This window comes from Carassius carassius, chromosome 9 (genome assembly GCF_963082965.1).
Source record: "Carassius carassius chromosome 9, fCarCar2.1, whole genome shotgun sequence".
Taxonomy (NCBI): domain Eukaryota; kingdom Metazoa; phylum Chordata; class Actinopteri; order Cypriniformes; family Cyprinidae; genus Carassius; species Carassius carassius.
Genome location: NC_081763.1, coordinates 12,346,623 through 12,365,182, shown reverse-complemented (window position 1 = coordinate 12,365,182; position 18,560 = coordinate 12,346,623). Strand labels below are relative to the sequence as shown.

General features: G+C 34.5%; 1 protein-coding gene across 1 annotated transcript in view; it reads left to right on the top strand.

The window, feature by feature from the left end:
- LOC132148959 (corticotropin-releasing factor receptor 1-like) overlaps positions 1–14,697 on the top strand; it is a 137,150-nt gene extending 122,453 nt beyond the window's left edge. Inside the window, exons 8-14 of the mRNA XM_059557792.1 lie at positions 1,737–1,890; positions 2,824–2,884; positions 7,423–7,495; positions 7,668–7,753; positions 9,048–9,183; positions 10,668–10,709; positions 14,148–14,697. Of these exons, the coding sequence (XP_059413775.1) occupies positions 1,737–1,890; positions 2,824–2,884; positions 7,423–7,495; positions 7,668–7,753; positions 9,048–9,183; positions 10,668–10,709; positions 14,148–14,288 (693 nt within the window). The 3' untranslated portion in view covers positions 14,289–14,697. The remainder of the gene's footprint in view (positions 1–1,736; positions 1,891–2,823; positions 2,885–7,422; positions 7,496–7,667; positions 7,754–9,047; positions 9,184–10,667; positions 10,710–14,147) is intronic.
- The last annotated feature ends 3,863 nt before the right edge of the window (positions 14,698–18,560 follow it).

The window sequence follows — 18,560 nt, the reverse complement described above, 5'->3', positions numbered from 1 at the left end:
CTTGATACGTATCTTGTATTTGTCAAAGCATAATTTGTACCTGTTCATCTGTATATTATGCAAGGGCTGACTTAATTGGCTCTTCATGCTAAGATTTGGAACGGCAGCACATTAGTTCTACCTCTGAACTCCCCAAGAGAGAAACTTAAAAAAGGATGCAAAAATTTGCAAGGGGTTTTAAGGCGGAAGTGGTAATTAAGGATTCCTCCAGGTCTTTGTGCAGACAGCAGTGGCATAATTTTCCTAGATTCCATACAAAGAAAACTCCTTTGAGATATTTAAAAGTGATAAGAAATGATTTGTGGACAAATGCCTTCTGTCGACCTGACTAGATTAAATAAAATGAGCATTCTTGGACAGAATGGAAAGCCGGGGCCGTTTAAATATGAAAGAAATTGTGTAAAAATGCGATGTCATGGATACACTTGTTTTGAATCCTTTCAATTACAGTTCATGGTTTATACAAAGAGCATCTTGACTCAATCCTCTTTAATTAACAAGGCTGAGCTGTGCATTATGTCTTTTTTAATCTGTACGTACAGGATGCATCTTAGAAATGGCTTACATGTCAGAGCAAACAGCTCATCCCTGAGTTTTTATGAATGACACATTTAATGTGAAAAGTGTCACTTTGTGGAGAATTTACACAGTGACTGCTGATGAAAGACATTGTTCAGTAAGTAACTATAAAATTAGCAATAAAGACCCTACAGAAGCTTCTAATCTCTACATGGTCTTAAATTCCTGTCACACCAGGGGGGCTATTATAGAAGTCGATTGTAAAATTCTGCAGAAGTACTTCTGAGAGCCAGAGGATTTTATGACTGAAGTAGCTTTTCATTTCACCCCGCTATTTCACATGTTGAAACAAAATCATTAGCACAGAATACATGTAATGGTCTATGGACTATTAGCTCACTGATTAATGCTGGGAAAAAAATGAACCTTCAGTGGTTTCTCAAGCTCGTACAGTATGGCTGAGATAAGTGTTAGCCTGAGATTTTGTTTTCTCTAATGTATTTTAAGAGAACTCAGAGGCTTGAAAGTTTATAATATTTCTGTGACACTTGAATTCCCACTTTAGTAATAACTCACCGCTGTAATTTTCAATATTGTGCCAAAAGTAACAGATTTTTTATCTTCTCTGATCCCCTAATCCTACCCCAATGCTTAAATTTAACTACCTTATTAACAATTAATAAACAGCAAATTAGCTAATGTGCTAATGTGTTTCCTAATCGAAAAGTGTTACAAATGTTACATTCAGTTCAGTGTTTGCACTGTTTTCTTAACTTTAAAAATCCAAAATTATAAAATTGCTTATTAAATTTACTAAATCTGATCCAACTACTTTTGATCTGTCAAAAGATTAAAGATTTCATATTCAGAAATGGGGCTTTCATTTTGACACTGACCATCTGCATTATGTCCTAAGAGGTATTGTGCTTCTGATATTCCAGTCATGAGAAGCCATAACCCACTGGCTTTCATCTTACTTTAATCTAAATCTGTTCCATCCCAATGCCTTGTTTCAGACCCGCTGTCCCAATCTACCCATCTGTAATGTCCCTTCCCTTGGAGTAAAATTGTTTTATTCCTATAAGTTTTCATAAAGTTATTAAAATAAAAGTGTTTTAAAAAATGCTAACAAGAAGTAGCATGGTGATCTCCTAAAGCGCAATTTAGAACAGTTTCTAAACACCTAACTGGATTTCTCTTTCTCTCATTGCTCTCAGATCTGGTGCAGGCTGGTCACAGCAGCATATAATTATTTCCATGTGACCAACTTCTTCTGGATGTTTGGAGAGGGCTGCTATCTGCACACAGCCATAGTACTGACATACTCCACCGACAAACTGAGGAAATGGATGTTTATCTGTATAGGCTGGTGTAAGTATCCCATGATGCATTACAATGGAAATTATCCAGTTTTTGGATCATGCATATTGAAATAACAGACTTATGGCATGTGTAGAGATGAACATGTCACATTTATTGCTGATATAGGATTATTCCACATCGAGTGCTTGTTGTCCCTCGTACCTGTTTTAAAAACCTGAGAATAGCTTATGTTAGCTCAAAATATATTTTATTATTTTTCTAAACACATAATGCAGTAAGTTTATTACTGTATTTTAGTGTATTTTTTAAAATATTATTATATTAACATATTAAAAATGTTTTATTTAGCTTGAGATTAGAAATTAGAAATTATTAACACTTTAAACACAGTATATACCTGATACAATTAAAATAATAATAACAAGTCAATCACTCAATCAACTGGGAAAGGCACCTGTTTCATAGAATGACAGAATGTATATACCGTAGAATTAAAGTTAGTGTGATAAGCAGTACACAATCCATTTTCTCTATGTCATATAGGAAATTTAAGAACTGATTTATGACATCAGTGAAAGAGGAAAGTAATTTTGTTTAAAAAAATAAGCAGATAAACATATTTGGACATGAACTGAAAAAGCAAATAATGTAATTTCCGGTTTCATGTTGCCTTTAAAGTAAAGCCAGAGATTAAATTAAGTCAATTAATAACTTAAAAAAGAGTCACAGTTACAGTAGTACATTATTACACTAATGAGGACTGCAATTTGATGAGGTTCTATTCTAAATCATGGGCAAATTATTATTATGCAAATAAACAAGCCTTTGATTTTCCTCATTTAAAATGCATTGCAGACAAGTCATTGTCGAGGATTTGTCACACAGTTCCTTAATAGAATCAGTTATACTGTCTGTACAATGTCTTTGATATTTTTTTTTTTTTTTTTAACTAAGAGTGGGTGCTCTGCTTTTTATCTGCAGGTATTCCATTCCCCATTATAGTCGCATGGGCCATTGGCAAGCTGTACTATGACAATGAAAAGTAAGTTTCTCCCATGATGGGGCTTTCTTACATTTTTCTTTCTTTTTTTAATCTATGTATAATTCCTGCATTTTACTCTAAACACACACAAACTGTCTCACCTCATTTACAATATAAGCAATTAAAGGTTAGATTAACCCCAATTATCTCTGTCATCAATCCTCACTCTGGTCATTAAACAATCGATTCACGATAAAGCCAGAGAATTCATTCTGCACTCTTAGGCTAATTAACACCTGCTACTCACAGAATTGATTAGTGACACAGATGTAAACATCCTACAGTTCGATAGTCAATACATGATATATACAGTACAAGATCTCCTGTATAAAAAGACTCTCTGTGATAAAAAAAAACAAAACAAAAAAACATACACACTCTTATATTAGACACTTTTAAAGGATGGATTAGGGCAGATATTCTCCTCATTAACTTCTTTAGTCTCAAAATTTCTATTAAATAGTGGGAGTGGGATATATAATATGAATTGTCAAGGCTTGATATTTGTGCTTAAGCACATAAAATGCTGTATGTACAACTAATACTTAGAATAACATTAATAACATAATATTTTATAATGTATGTTTAATACCCTAATTGATTTTTTTTCTTTTTTACATTTATAGTGACATTACATAATGAAAAATTAGAGAGTGTGTGATTATTTGATAGATAGATATCAAAATAAAATTAAATAAAAAATATAGCTGCAAGAAGAGATAATCGGTAATATATATATATATATATATATATATATATAAGTAATTCCAGGTAATTTACCATAGAATTATGATGATTTTTTAATATTTATAAATGTTATAGCACTGTTTTATCGCCTTTTATCTTAATAAAAAAATACTGTAATTATATTACATTACTCCTTTAATATGTTTAATACATATCTACATTAATAATATAATTCGATATGAATATCCCACATTTCTGCCGCAATACCATGGTGCCGTTAGTGTTACTACTGTGTTAATGCCTAAATGATGGCAATTTGTAGATTAAAAAGACTTCTGACTGTCTCATTGCGCACAGTGTTCCTCCTGTTTGTCAACATTGTTTAATCTGGTTTTAAACTAGTTTAAATCACGGCAGAGGCTATTTGCACTAAGTGTAAATAGTGATAGAGGCTATTTACACTTAGTGCACATAGTAATTAGATGCTACACTAAGTGAAAATAGCATATTTTCTTAGCGTTAGAGGCTATTTACACTAAGTGCAAATAGCAATAGATGCTATTTACACTAAGTGTAAATAGTAATTAGATGCAATTTACATTAAGTAAAAATTGCATATTTTCTTAGCAATGGATGCTATTTACACTAAGCGCAAATAGCTATAGATTCTATTTACACAATGTTAATATAACAGGATTTTCTGCTATTTATACTAATTATTTTAGTGGCAATTTTCTGCAGCTCAGTATTGTAGTACATTATAAAACAGTATCCAATAATAACTTATTGAGTGTAAATTTTTATTTTGATTCAAATGAGTAAATGGATACCACCTTATTGGGACAATGAAGGCCTCCCTACACCTATCCTAACCCTACCCAATACTTTATTTGCATCTTTTTGATTATTTGCTTCATTTACATTGAAAATAAATGCTTTTCTGATGTGATTTGAAAATTGAAAAGGGAGAACAAAGTTCGCCAAAGGCAGATTCCCGGGTCGATCCTGTCAAAATGACTATGACACACAGTTTACCACCTACACCACTGGAGTCGACAGCTGATGACTAGCCACAAAATCACACATTGGTGGGCGGAGTTAGTGTAAATAGCCTCTGCCAACATGGGGGAATATTTGCACTTAATGTTAAACACTGAGTCGCAGTGGTTCTCAAACACAGGCCAAACAGGCCCACTGAGTTTCATTCTGATCGACCTCCATTAACCTTGTCTGACAGGTGCTCAAATTTCATTGGCCAATGGAGGACATGTTTTTTGAAATACGCAAATGTCCTTATAAACACTTGTGGCACTTTGGACAAATAAACTGCATACCAATATTCATGTTGATCTGGACAAACGGTTGCGTAGTTATAAAGTTTTTTATGTTTTTTTTTCACTCCTATAGTGCCACCAAGTGGACAAGCTCGGTTTTTTTTTCCCTTTCATGTGACAGATTGACCCCTTACATAAGTATTCTGAGTTTGGCGAATATATGTCATTCTGTTCAAAAGTTATAGCCGTTTTAGTAAAAGTGACCCTGCCCGTTTGGAACGTTTTGGCATCCCTTTGCGATGGTGAGTTGAAAGTTCAAGTTTTTTATATATAATTATTGATATTCACTCTCCTGAGAATCTTTGTGCACTGGTTTGGTTTCGATCAAGTGAAAAACCTAGGACTAGTTCGCAAAAGTATGTTTTTCAAAAATTCCAAAATACATGAAAAGTTTGCCAGGGTGGAATCCGAGGCATGTGTTTTGTATGTCGTGAGCCAAGGATTCCTAAGACATAAGGCTCTTAAGCCTCCTTCTAACTCTAACAGTTTAGGAGTTATGAGCGATTTCATACTTTTGATTTCTGTAGCATCCCCATCAGGCCAATTGGGACGAGTCTTTGTGACATTGTAGACAGTGTGAGTACTACCATGTCTCTAAGTTTTAAGTCTCTATGACTTATGGTTTAGTCTGCCTGATCAATGTTAAATGAAGATTGCTGATCCTTGGCCATTCAAACAATTACAATAGAGTTTCAGCACTACACACTTGAACCCCTAAATAAAATGCAGCTAAGCATATTATAGTACAAAAATGATGTTGTCAATGTCAAAGACTGTACAAAAAGGTGGGTGCTAGGGTGTTTTGTTTTGAAAATGTATTTGTCACTTAAAGGTATAGTTAACCCAAAAAATAAAATTCTGTTCCAAACCTGTAAGAGTTTCTTTCTTCTGCTGAACACAAAAGATCTGTTGAACAATGTGAGGTAAAACAAACAGTTTCTGGTCCCCATTGTCTTCCATAGTATATATATATATATATATATATATATATATATATATATATATATATATATATATATATATATATATATATATATATATATATATATATATATATATATATATATACACAGTACAGACCAAAAGTTTGGACACACCTTCTCATTCAAAGAGTTTCCTTTATTTTCATGACTATGAAAATTGTAGAGTCACACTGAAGGCATCAAGGGCTATTTGACCAAGAAGGAGAGTGATGGGGTGCTGCGCCAGATGACCTGGCCTCCACAGTCACCGGACCTGAACCCAATCGAGATGGTTTAGGGGTGAGCTGGTCCGCAGACAGAAGGCAAAAGGGCCAACAAGTGCTAAGCATCTCTCGGGGAACTCCTTCAAGACTGTTGGAAGACCATTTCAGGTGACTAGCTCTTGAAGCTCATCAAGAGAATGCCAAGAGTGTGCAAAGCAGTAATCAAAGCAAAAGGTGGATACTTTGAAGAACCTAGAATATGACATATTTTCAGTTGTTTCACACTTTTTTGTTATGTATATAATTCCATATATAATTCCACATTTGTTAATTCATAGTTTTGATGCCTTCAGTGTTAATCTACAATTTTCATAGTTATGAAAATAAAAAAAACTCTTTGAATGAGAAGGTGTGTCCAAACTTTTGGTCTGTACTGTATATATATATATATAGTATATATAATTGTATTTATTTATTTATTTTTTTCATACTGTGAAAGACGATGGAGACTGACAAGTGTTTTTTTTTGTGTGTGTGTGTTTTGTGTGTTCAACAGAAGAAAGAAACTCATACAGGTTTGTGAGTAAAGTAAAGGATGACAGAATTTAAATTTTTGGGTGAACTGCTCTATCCCTTTAATAGAGACTAGACAAATTAGCCTAGTCCCTTACCAATTGACAGTTGACAAGATGGACAGGTTCCATGGAACATTAAAGAGTTACATAGAGGTCGAAGAATATATCACCCAGGCCATGTTAAATATGTGATAAATTATTTAAGTACTGTTAGACGGTCCTGGAAAAGCATTTTTAAAACATGCACATTTAAAAACATGAGACATGTTTTACCTTGATGAACCTGTGCATGTCTTTGGTTGAGCTCCACAAATGACAGCATTTTGCCATTCAGACATATCCCCAAATGCCACGTGTCTCTACCTGTAAAACTGAAACACTCTTAATTGTGCAGTGTACCCAACTGAAACTGTAAGTTTAACAAATCTGGTGCATATTCTTCCCAAGGGACACACTTGCCTTCTCTTCCTTGCATTGTTTCTTTTTATATATATAGAAAAGCTTCTTTTTATATATTTTTCTTCCAGGGGATCTTCTTTAATCACTTTACTAGGCTTGCTTGTTTAATCATTGTGCTAGAATAATAAATAATTATTTTAAAATCCCTTTTTATTGTTACACGGATAAACAGTCACGTATCTGAAGAAATGGGGTCAAAATAATATATATATATATATTTTATAACCATTTTCTGGGCTTCATGATGTGCATGTATAATAATTTTCTGTGCTTCGTGATCTTATTTTGTCTGTGCAGGTGCTGGTTTGGGAAGCGAGCCGGCATTTACACTGATTATATTTATCAGGGTCCCATGATCCTGGTTCTACTGGTGAGTCAGCTCTTAAACAAATGTTTCAGGAACTTTTTTTATTTTATTTGGTGCTTCCCCTTTCATGAGTCTTATTATGTTGTCCGTTATTTATGTTTGTAATTTCATATCGATTATTTATGTCTAGTACTCAAGTGTGCAATTTTTTTTCTCTTTCTCTTTCCATCTTTAGATTAACTTCATTTTTCTCTTCAACATTGTGAGGATCCTGATGACTAAACTGAGGGCCTCCACCACCTCAGAGACCATTCAGTACAGGTGAGGCAGACTGTTCAGCACTGACAGATCCCAGAAGAAGTTTTCTCACTCAGAGGTTGCTCGTTGTTAGCCCAGGAGACATATTAGCAGGAATGTGAATGCTTGCCATTCAGAAAATTGAATAAACCCCCTCGCAACTTAATTTTTTATTTCATTTTGGTTCATTTGACTATGATAGCTACCAAATGAGAAGCTCTCAACAACACACACTACCATGCAAATGTTTGAGATTGGTATGACTTTAAAATGCTTTTTAAACAAGTATTTTATGCTTACCAAGGCTGTATTTATTTGGTTAAAAATACTGAGAAGTATTATTACAATACAAAGTTTCTGTTTTCTATATTTTAATTTATTTTAAAATGTATTGTATTCATCAAGATAACATTTTCAGCATCATTATTCAAGTCTTTAGTGTCACATAAGCCTTCAGAAATCATTGTAATATGCTGATTTGGTGCTCCAAAAAAAAAATTATGCTGCATAATAATTTTTTAGGAAACTGTTATACTTTTTTAGTGTTGGAGGTAACGCATTACAAGTAATGTGAGTTACATAATCAGATTACTTTTTTCAAGTGACTAGTAAAGTTACGCATTCTTTGTTTATTTCCAAGAAAATATCTGTTACTTTTTCAAAAACGTAATGGCAGTTACTTTGTTTTCCCATTTATTGACTGACAAGTCTCCTGTCCCCATATTAGGAGAATTTAATAAATCATATTTTTAACTTTATTTCATGAACTCAATTCATGAAATAAACTAAAGTTTGTTTGTTAAATGTGTATGGTTAGTCTTATATATTGAATATCTGATTGCATGCCTCATTTTATTTATTTATAAAATTTATAAAATGTAATTTAATTTCCTAAGGTTAAAAAATTATATAGTTATTTAGAGTATGATAAAAAAAATGCACTTTAATGTAAATGCTGATCACTGTATAAAATAAAGTAGAAAATATTTATTTTTTGGCACTACCAATGGCATGAGTTTTAGAAGAGAGGGGGAGTGTTCTGCAGTTTTATTTCTTTGAAGCAGTTTTTACTCAGAAATTTCTAGTTACTGTAATTTACCAAATAATTGCAAATAAATGACACACTGTTACACACTGGATCAGATGCGAGTAGATATTTACTTGTAGTACTCCAATAAACTTGTTCATTTATTCCAATAAAAAATAAAATAAAAATACACTGTAGTGAATAAATTAATTGAGCTTTTAATATTGTAATTTCAGAAGATTTCTGTGTTTGGTTTCTTTATTATCATCTCTACATCTCTGACTCTCAAAGGAAAGCAGTAAAGGCCACACTGGTTCTTCTGCCACTGCTGGGCATCACATACATGCTGTTCTTCGTCAACCCTGGTGAGGATGAAATCTCACAGATTGTCTTCATCTACTTCAACTCTTTCCTAGAGTCCTTTCAGGTGAGTAAACCAGCCCAGTGTCATGACGGAAATGTACCTGTGGGATCTTTTTTGCAAGACGTGAAATATGTAGCGCCATGCACTTTTCATGACATATTCAGTGTGAAATGTTCAATAAATGGCACCAAAAGAGTGTTCAGTTTTTTTCCTTGGAACAGATGAACGTACGTTTCATATGATGTTGGCTTTGTACATGTCACCGCCATTCTGATTTGAAATGTCCGTTGAGTGGCATTATAACTGTAATGCCCAGTGAAGTTTTAAAATAATGTACCATCTGCACTACACCTAAACCTAACCGAGAGTATAAGCAAATGCGAATACGACAAAAAAACACAATCGCAAGCATGTCACTCTAGCTTGTTTTCCAATCTCTCATCTTTGAGCTCTTTTATCATGAGTCATGTTTGTCACAGGATTCGTACCCAAGGATTCCACATCTGTAGTCCAATTCTGTGCCAGCTAAGCTACCGAGGAAACTAGTTACAACAAGTCCAGAAAGTGAAAAATGTGGAGCTGGTTATTGACACAGTCCAAAATTGTGTATGAAAACGATTAAAAGTACTTGCTGTTTTATTGCCTCTATTGTTCGTTACTGTTGGAAACTGCAGTGATATGTACTTTTTGGTACGTATTTTGCATCTTGCAAAAAAGTTCCCACAGATATGTTTTCGTCAGAGATCAGGTTGCAGCCAGCACAGTTTTAACCCTGATTAATTGTTTTAAAGCAGATCCGAAACTAATGTTTAGAGGTGGAAATTCACTAAGAATAAATTGCACCCACTGATGGAGTTGTTTATTTGCACATGCTGTCTTTTATAAATGTACTCAGGTTTGTGAACAAGGCACACTGAATAATAAGTCTGATGCGCATTGAAAATGATGACAGACACTGAATCTGAATATGGCGCTGTGTATTTCATTGTATTTAGTGCTTGCTTAAACTGGTGTGTGTGTGTGTGTGAAGGGAGATGTTGATGATTGTTTCACTTGTTTACTAAATCATATTCAGTAAATATGAGGTTTCAATTATTTGTATTATTATTATTTTTTTTATTTTATTTTTTTTTGATAGGCAATATATTATACATTTTTTTCTGTGATATAATTGCCACAGATTCCCTTTTGGAAGGTTACACTGAAATTAGATTTTTGCTTTCAGCATCAGCTATTTGACACCCTTGTGTTTCCCCTCAATGAAGTCCCAAATTGCTGTTTATTAATAGTTATTAAGGTAGTTGTTAAGTTTAGGTATTGGGTCGGTTTAAGGGATCTATACAGAGTAAAGTTTTAAGTACTAATAAACAGTTAATATGCATGTTAATAAGCAAATAGTTTATAGTGAGAATTGGACCTTGAAATAAAGAGACAAATGGCTTGTGAATCATGATTTATGTTGACTTTACAGATTTCTTTTAAATGAAATTTGAGTGCTATTTAGAATTGTTTTATTTCTGTTTCTCATTCTCTTGTCCTCTTTACAGGGTTTTTTTGTGTCAGTGTTCTACTGCTTTTTGAACAGTGAGGTAAGAAAACTCTTTTCCTGATGTTCTTCTTCTGTTTCCATCTTTTTTTTATCACAAATATGCCCTCTACTTTTGACTTTTAGTAGCACAGCTCTACTAAAGCAATGCAAACAGTTTGAGTAATTTGGGCAATTCAGATTTCTTCAGCCGTGACTGTCTAGTGAGACCCGGCCAAAAGAATCACACCGAGACCCTTCTAAACTCACCATTAACCCAAAACCACCCTTTTGGCAATCAATAACTATAGAAACTGACCCTGCTCATAAAATATGAATTCCTGCAAAGTCTAAATCTGGCTTGTATTACATGCCCTTTGAGAACTACAGTGAACCTTTGGGAATTTCCAGCCAAAATATTCCTCTTTAGCATCTTGCCCAGATAGAAAATGCAAGCACATCTTGCACATCATGTTGTACCCATAAGTGAACACGCATACAGGTGCTGTAAAAGGATCCAGGATTGGATCCGTCTGGGCTTATTTTAGGCAATGAACAGGTTCAAGGCAAGCAGGAAAGTGTAGGGCTTGATCTGAGGTCACCCTCAATCACAGACAGATATCAGAATACACAAGCAAAGCAAAGTGTACAGTATTGCTTAAGTCAAAGTTATAGCATTGATCTGTTTCCAGTATATATGAAAGGGATACCACAATGTTAGGCGCAAGACTTTCAAAAAAATACCAGTGTCATCACCATTATGTTACTTCTAAAGGTAAATTTGGCTCCAATGTGGCCATGCAAATATGTTCAGAACTAAAAAGCCTGTGGTACTAAATTACAGCTGAAATAAAAAATACTTGTCACTGAAAGTCAAAGGACAAAAGAGAAATGATCTGGCTTGAAAGTACAATAAAGCACTTTCTTTCAGGCAGATGGTTATTCGCTCACTTTTTCTCAATGTGTTGCATCATAATTCCAAACTTGTTAACAGTGTACACTATCCAATTTTTTTTCTTTTGCATGCATTTTATAAACGTGTGTTTATTCACACTTTATTCAGGACAAAAAAAAAGTACACATGACTTCTGAAGTTGCTATAAGAGAGAAACAGATAAAATGTAAGTCTTTATTCACAGAAAATATTAAAATTTTATTCACGATTTAAACCTGTTGAGTCACAATATACAGTACATGACAATCAGTAAAGTTTGAGCATAGCTTTAATGATTGACTATATAACAGCATTTACATAACCAGGCCTACCTCTTTTTAAAGCATGGCTACTCTATGTCTGTCAAACAAAATGCCATCATGAGTTTGCGTTTTCACTGATGTACTAGATGATTTTGGAATACATTTTTTAAAATGCAGTCCATCTATGTACAAAAAAAACAGAAAGCATTAGTGTTTGTGCCCAGTTGTTATGTTGGAACACTAAATATAACATTAGAAGATAGAGTCTGAAACAATGTGTGCATTTTTCAAGATTAGAGGCTGGTTTCAGGAACAAAACTCCATTGTGGTTACCTAGTATATTAATGACGTGTATCATAACAAGAACAACATAATGCTAGGAATTTGTCAAAAAGGAGGATTGTATGTCATAGACAGTTCAGTAAGTTTGACAGACAAATGAGTCCAGCAATTTGATCCACTATCTCTTGGCTTTGACAAGCAAATACTAATTTAGAAGGAATGGTTGAAAATAAATATAGATATTGTGATGTTAATATGTCGATTTTTATGATTGAATATATTGATTGTATGCAGCTATGAAATATTCTCAGTCTATACTGCCTCAGTTACAATTATGTACTTAGGAAACCACAGTTAGACTTTCATGCTTGTGTGAGCTGAAAAAAAAAAAGTGAATACTCTGAATGCTGTATTTCAAACATTGCTTTAAGTGTCAGCAGTCACTGACCCAAGGGGTTTTACGCTTTAAGAGAAATAAAGAAAAAGAGAGATACAAGATACTTAGAGCCAATTGAGAAGTTTCTTCTTTAGATTGATTTTTGTTTGCTTGGCATGAGTTTGACCTCCTGGACTCATCTTCTAAACCCCCCACTTGACACCAACCTCCAAGGTTAATTACATACAGCACCACAGCTTTGCTGTTCACTTCTGATCTACTGTGGACACTAACCTTTGACCCTCATGGGCAAAGACAACTGTTCATACAGTTTCAGGGCAGCCATCAACTATTTCCTCCCTATTCAAACAATGGCTACTCAAGATTTTGAATGAAAACTATTTGATAATTAAGAGATATAATTATTGTAGGTAAAAAAAATAAAATAATGTATATCTATGTGAAGGTGTTGTTTATGTATACTGTATTATCTATACAGATCTGTTCGATATCGCATCTTTCAGCTCTTGAGCTTGAATCACAGTGATTTGAATTATTTTACGTGTTATTTTTTTCTGCTTCAGCGACTTGTGAAGTGTTAACTGGTTTAAAATTCAGCAAAGTCAGCATTGCTGACACAAGCTTTGGTGATTCTGAATCAAAGCTTAATCTGGCGAGAGAGCAACAGGCGTGGAAGCCGTACTCTGCCCATAGCGCATTGGAGCGCAGACTAATATTTGTCCCCTGACTGCTTCAAAGACAGGCCCCCTACAAAGTTTACTGAATGAGGTGGAGACAGAAAGGAGGTTTAAATGTTTACTCGGACATCCATCTCATTGATTTGCAGACAGCGAGGACTTTTACAGTCTTTCTGAGAGCCGACACACTGATTCAGTGAAATGGCCCCCCTCCGAATTACTGTCTAATGCGGTCCAGGTTTTTCTCATATGAGCACAGGCTTCTGGTTTATTTCCCCTGTAACAAAAGACTGTAACAATTACAACCTTTGCTGACAGCATAGCTTAAGGAAATGCTATAGGTTTGGTTGCTAAGGAGAGGACTCCCTGGTTGCCATGATATAATGCTGATTATGCTGTAGCTTTTCATTGATGGCTTATATCACACTGATGCAATTTAAAGGCTAATGATTTGATGTGCAGATGTTTTTTGTTTTTGCTGGGAGCAGAGCTTTACTGCTGACCTTTGACCAGTCCTACTGCTCTAAATCCAGATCTGATTCATTAGCAAAGCAAATAAACTGCTCTCAGATCAGTGTAAAATATATACAAGCTAAAAAATGCAATCTTCATATATGTAGAATATAGACCCTCTCTCTTCAGATGGCATATGTAGTGTAAAAAAACATTGAAAATCTGGCACTGTATATTTAAATATATATTTTTTATATATCTTTATTTTTCACCTTTCACTCGAAATGTGAAAGATTTATTATAAGTAGTATTATTATTATTTTTATTGAAGCATTTTCTTCAGTGGTCCTTTGTATTAAAAATGCCAATATATCACCACCCTCTCTCTTAATCACCCTCATACTGCATATTTTTCTCTCTCTCTCTGTCCGCTGTCAATTACTGTTAGTGTTTATTACTAACTTGTAGTGAAGCTAGTCTCTTTCTATGTCTGTAGGTACGTTCAGCTGTTCGTAAGCGGTGGCATCGCTGGCAGGATAAGCACTCCATTCGGGCGCGGGTGGCACGGGCTATGTCTATTCCCACCTCTCCAACACGGGTCAGTTTCCACAGCATCAAGCAGTCGTCGGCCATCTGACCATAACTGAAGAAAAGCATCTGTCCCCATTTCTTCTGCTCCTGCTCTTTTGTCCTCAGCTAACCATCCACATCCTCTACAAAACCCAGGGATAACAGCTATGGGCCAAACAGGGTATGATCCTCAGCTGAAACACAGATGAAAGGTGGAAATGTACACAGATTATGAGGTCCACCTGCCAAACACAGAGGAAAAAACTGTGTCAGAACATTGGTGTTCTCAGACAGCGATGGGTGACTGTGGGAGGAACCTGACACACACACAAAAAGAGTGTATTTATTCAATAGACAATAGAGTTAAATGTTGCATCCTCTCCTCCTGATCTTGAGTCTTCTCTGATTGAAGAGCTCATTTTATTCCTAACTTGTTTCCAGAACTACTAGAGTTGGATTAAATGGAATATACACTACATGGCCAAAAGTATTGTGATTGTGAGCCATACACGCAACTGAATGGGATCAAATCCATATTCCAACATAAACTGGATAAGCTTCTTATTAATGACAGTAGTTTTTAAATTAATTGATTAGAAATCACATATGGGTTCGGTCAAACTTTTGGCCATAAAGTGCAGTAGTTTTATGAGTTTTAAAACAAAATTACATAAGCGGAGGGGAAAGAAAGAACAGCAGTTTTCCAATCGGAAAACAAACAACATCTTTGACAGATCTCAATATGAACTTCCATTATTGTTATTGAATCTTTTAACTGGATACATAGGAGGCAAATGTATGGTGTTTTCTCTGAGTATGTTCAGGTTGTGACCCTTATACTTTTTCTTACTCTTCACTCACTGCTCTTCATTGCCCACTTCACTGCAGCTAGTAATAGTTCCCTCTGATTGTCATAAATTCCTGTGAGCAAATTCTTTCGACTTGGACACTTTTTGCTTTGATATGATGAGTGCATCTATTCCTCTGTACATCATGCAGTGCGAGTGTGAAAACTGTCAACAGTTTTTAGAAAGATGAAAGGTATGTGTTAATACTCTCTAAGCCTGTTTGCATCCTGGGACTCAAGGATATATCTAAACCCCGGGGGAAAAGAGGAAGGAAGCTCACAGGAAAGGAAACAACATCATGAAAGGCTAAGGTAGAAGAATAAACACATGACACAATCTTTTAAATAAGGGGTTTATTACAGAACAAAGAAAGGATTTTGATTTTATCCTGAGCCTCTGCTAAGCTTGCGATTGAATGTATTTCAATTAACCACTCCAGCTCTCCTTTCCATTCACAGTTTCATATCAATTCCCACTTTTACGAGATGATCATAGTACGAAATACTTGCGAATTTGGATTCTGGAGACTTTTACAAAAAGACTCTAATAAGATTCTAATCACACGCGACTGGATGTTGTGGGTAGTTTTTGTTGCCCAAGAGCCTTATAGTGATAGTTCACCCAAAAATGACAATTCTGTCATCGTTTACTCATGTTGATGCAAAATAAGTATGACTTCATTACTTCCAATAATAAAGTTATTAAACAATAAATAAGTTGGAGGGGAAAAAAAGGAGAAATTTTAAAGAATCTACACCACCGTTCAAAAGTTCAGTAAGATTTTATTTATTTATTCGTTTATTTTTAAGAAATCTGCACTTGTATGCATTAAATTGATCAAAAGTGTCCGGAAATACATACAAAATATGATATTTCAAATAAATTATGTTCTTTTGAAGTTTCTATTCATCAAACAATGCTGATAAAAAAGTATCACAGTTCCACAAAAAATATTAGGCAGCAGAACTCTTTATAACATTGATAATAAGAAATGTTTTTTGAGCAGCATATCTGCATGATTTCAAAACGATCGCGTGACACTGAAAACTGAAATAATGAAAATCTAGCTTTTGCATCACAGAAATACATTTTATGTAAATCTTTATTTTGTGTTAATTTTGTAATAATTTGATCAAATAAATTCAGAATTGGCAAGCATTAGACACTTCTTTCAAAAGCATTCAATATTTTTGAACGGTAGTGTAGCTGGATGCTTTAGTAATCTTCCACTCCAGTAAGCTATGCACTTGAGTACTGCAACAAATCAAATCACTGAATCAATGAGTTGAATTGAATGAGTTTGATTTGTGAATTATTCTTTTATTCACATACTGGTTTTGTGAACTTGGTCAGCTGATTCACTGAAAAGATTGAACTAAAAAATGATCAGTTCACAAATGTGAATGAATTTGTGCTTCAAGGAAGAAATAAATTCCAATGGGTTCATAACATCATGAGGGTGAGTAAATGATGACTTCAAATGATGTTTTCATTTTGGGTGAACTATCCCTTTTTAAAATGTCATGTCATAGTGCATTTTTGTGTTTTCAAGGACCAGCTTGTCAATTCAAATCCCAACAGATTCAGGCAAGAATAATTACCTCAGAAAATCTGCTTCTATATCATTAGAGTCAAGAGAGATCTGTATACCTAACACCGGGTCATTTAACCTCCATCCATGTGTTAAAACCCTTGCTAATCTGAGCCGCCAATGACCGAGTCCTGTGACCGCTCACTGCTGATTCAGCACAGTAAAATAGATTTAGCTTCTGTTCTCATACATGCAATCAATCACATCTGATAGGGTGAACAAGTTGTTTAAAAAAAAAAACGTGACTCAGGACCTTCTATACCTCTGTGCTCTTCAGCAGATTCCACATTCAGTCATGCTTGTTGTGTACATGTCCAGTAGCAGCATATATTTAAGTTAGACATAAACTGAAACTCAAGGTTTGTTTTAGTGTCGCTACTAAGTTTAGGACTAAGGCTTTGTACAGTGAAATCTGATGTGTTTGTTCTGAAAATGTAGTAAATATCCGGATGCCAGCAGTTGTTAGTGGAAAGGGGTAGAAATGTGGCCTCTGCTCTGTCATGACATCTTGCCACTGTGCTGAACTCACACAAGATGAATGAGAAAACATTAGTGATGGGCATTTTAGCCATTCATGCATATTCTGTGTACAAAACCACCTGTTCCTTACATATTTAAGGCTTTTATATCTCACTTTAAGAGGAAAGGTTGAGCCAGTATATTCTGTCACAGTTCCAAACAATACTGATTACTTTGAAAGATATACAAAAAGTTTGTGGTCTGTAAGGTTTTTTTAATGGATGCTTTTATTCAGCAAGGATGCATTAAATTAATGTTTAAAAAAAATGACAATTTACATTGTTGCAAAAATGGTATTTAAAATAAATTCTGTTTATTAAACTTCCTATTCATCAGAGAATCCTAAAAAAGGCATCACAGTTTCTACAAAAATATTAAGCAGCACAACTGCTTTCAAAACTGACAATATTAAGAAATGTTTCTTGAGCCTCGTGCATATTAGAATGATTTCTAAAAATCATGTGACGCATAAGGCTTAAGTAGCAATTTTGCCTTTGCAGGAATAAATTACATTTTTAAATCTATTAAAACAGAGGATACAGTTATTTTAAATTGTAATAATATTTCACAATATTACAGTTTGTAACATTTAAAAAATCTCACTGACCCCAAACTTTTGACCAGTAGCGTGTACATAAAGCAGCACCCCAATCTGATATAACGATTTAGACTGAGATTTAAAATGATTTCAAACCACTTATGGATGTTGTATTTGTCTGTAATTACTTATTTTTTAAAGCCTGTAAAATGGCCTGTCAAAGTTTATCTCAAATTGCAGCAGTAAAGGAATATCAGATTACAAATCATCCATCAATTTACTGGCATGCCCCTAAAGACTTTCTTACGGCACAATTTACCATTGGACAAAAATATATCAGGAGATAAAGTACAGTCAGCTAGTCACTAAGGAGTTTATTTTGAGATAATGACCACCTCACTGTACATTATTCCACTTATTAGACCGCTGCTTATCATTTAAATGCATAAATGGATATGAAATATTGATTTGAGTTAAAATTATTTGATTGTCAGAAGAAATAGTCTGCAGAGGTTTTCAGGGACAATGGTTAAATGTGCAGTGTAGTGGTCAGTCTGACTCCAATTGACAAATCAGAATCATGCATTCCAGAAAACCATAAAATGAAAATATAGAAACTAAAAATAGCTGGATGCTGAATAGCAAAACTCCACAGACAGGGATGGATGTGATGTGGACAGAAATGAGAGAAGCTTAGGTTACTACCATTTATGTTAAACAGATCTGTTTGCTGGTGCATGTGGAATCATGTCACCTGAGGGATCTGATTTAGCACCGTGGTCCTGAAGACTTTCACAGCACTGCTCAAACACACTCCATCAACATTTGCCTCACTATTTATAG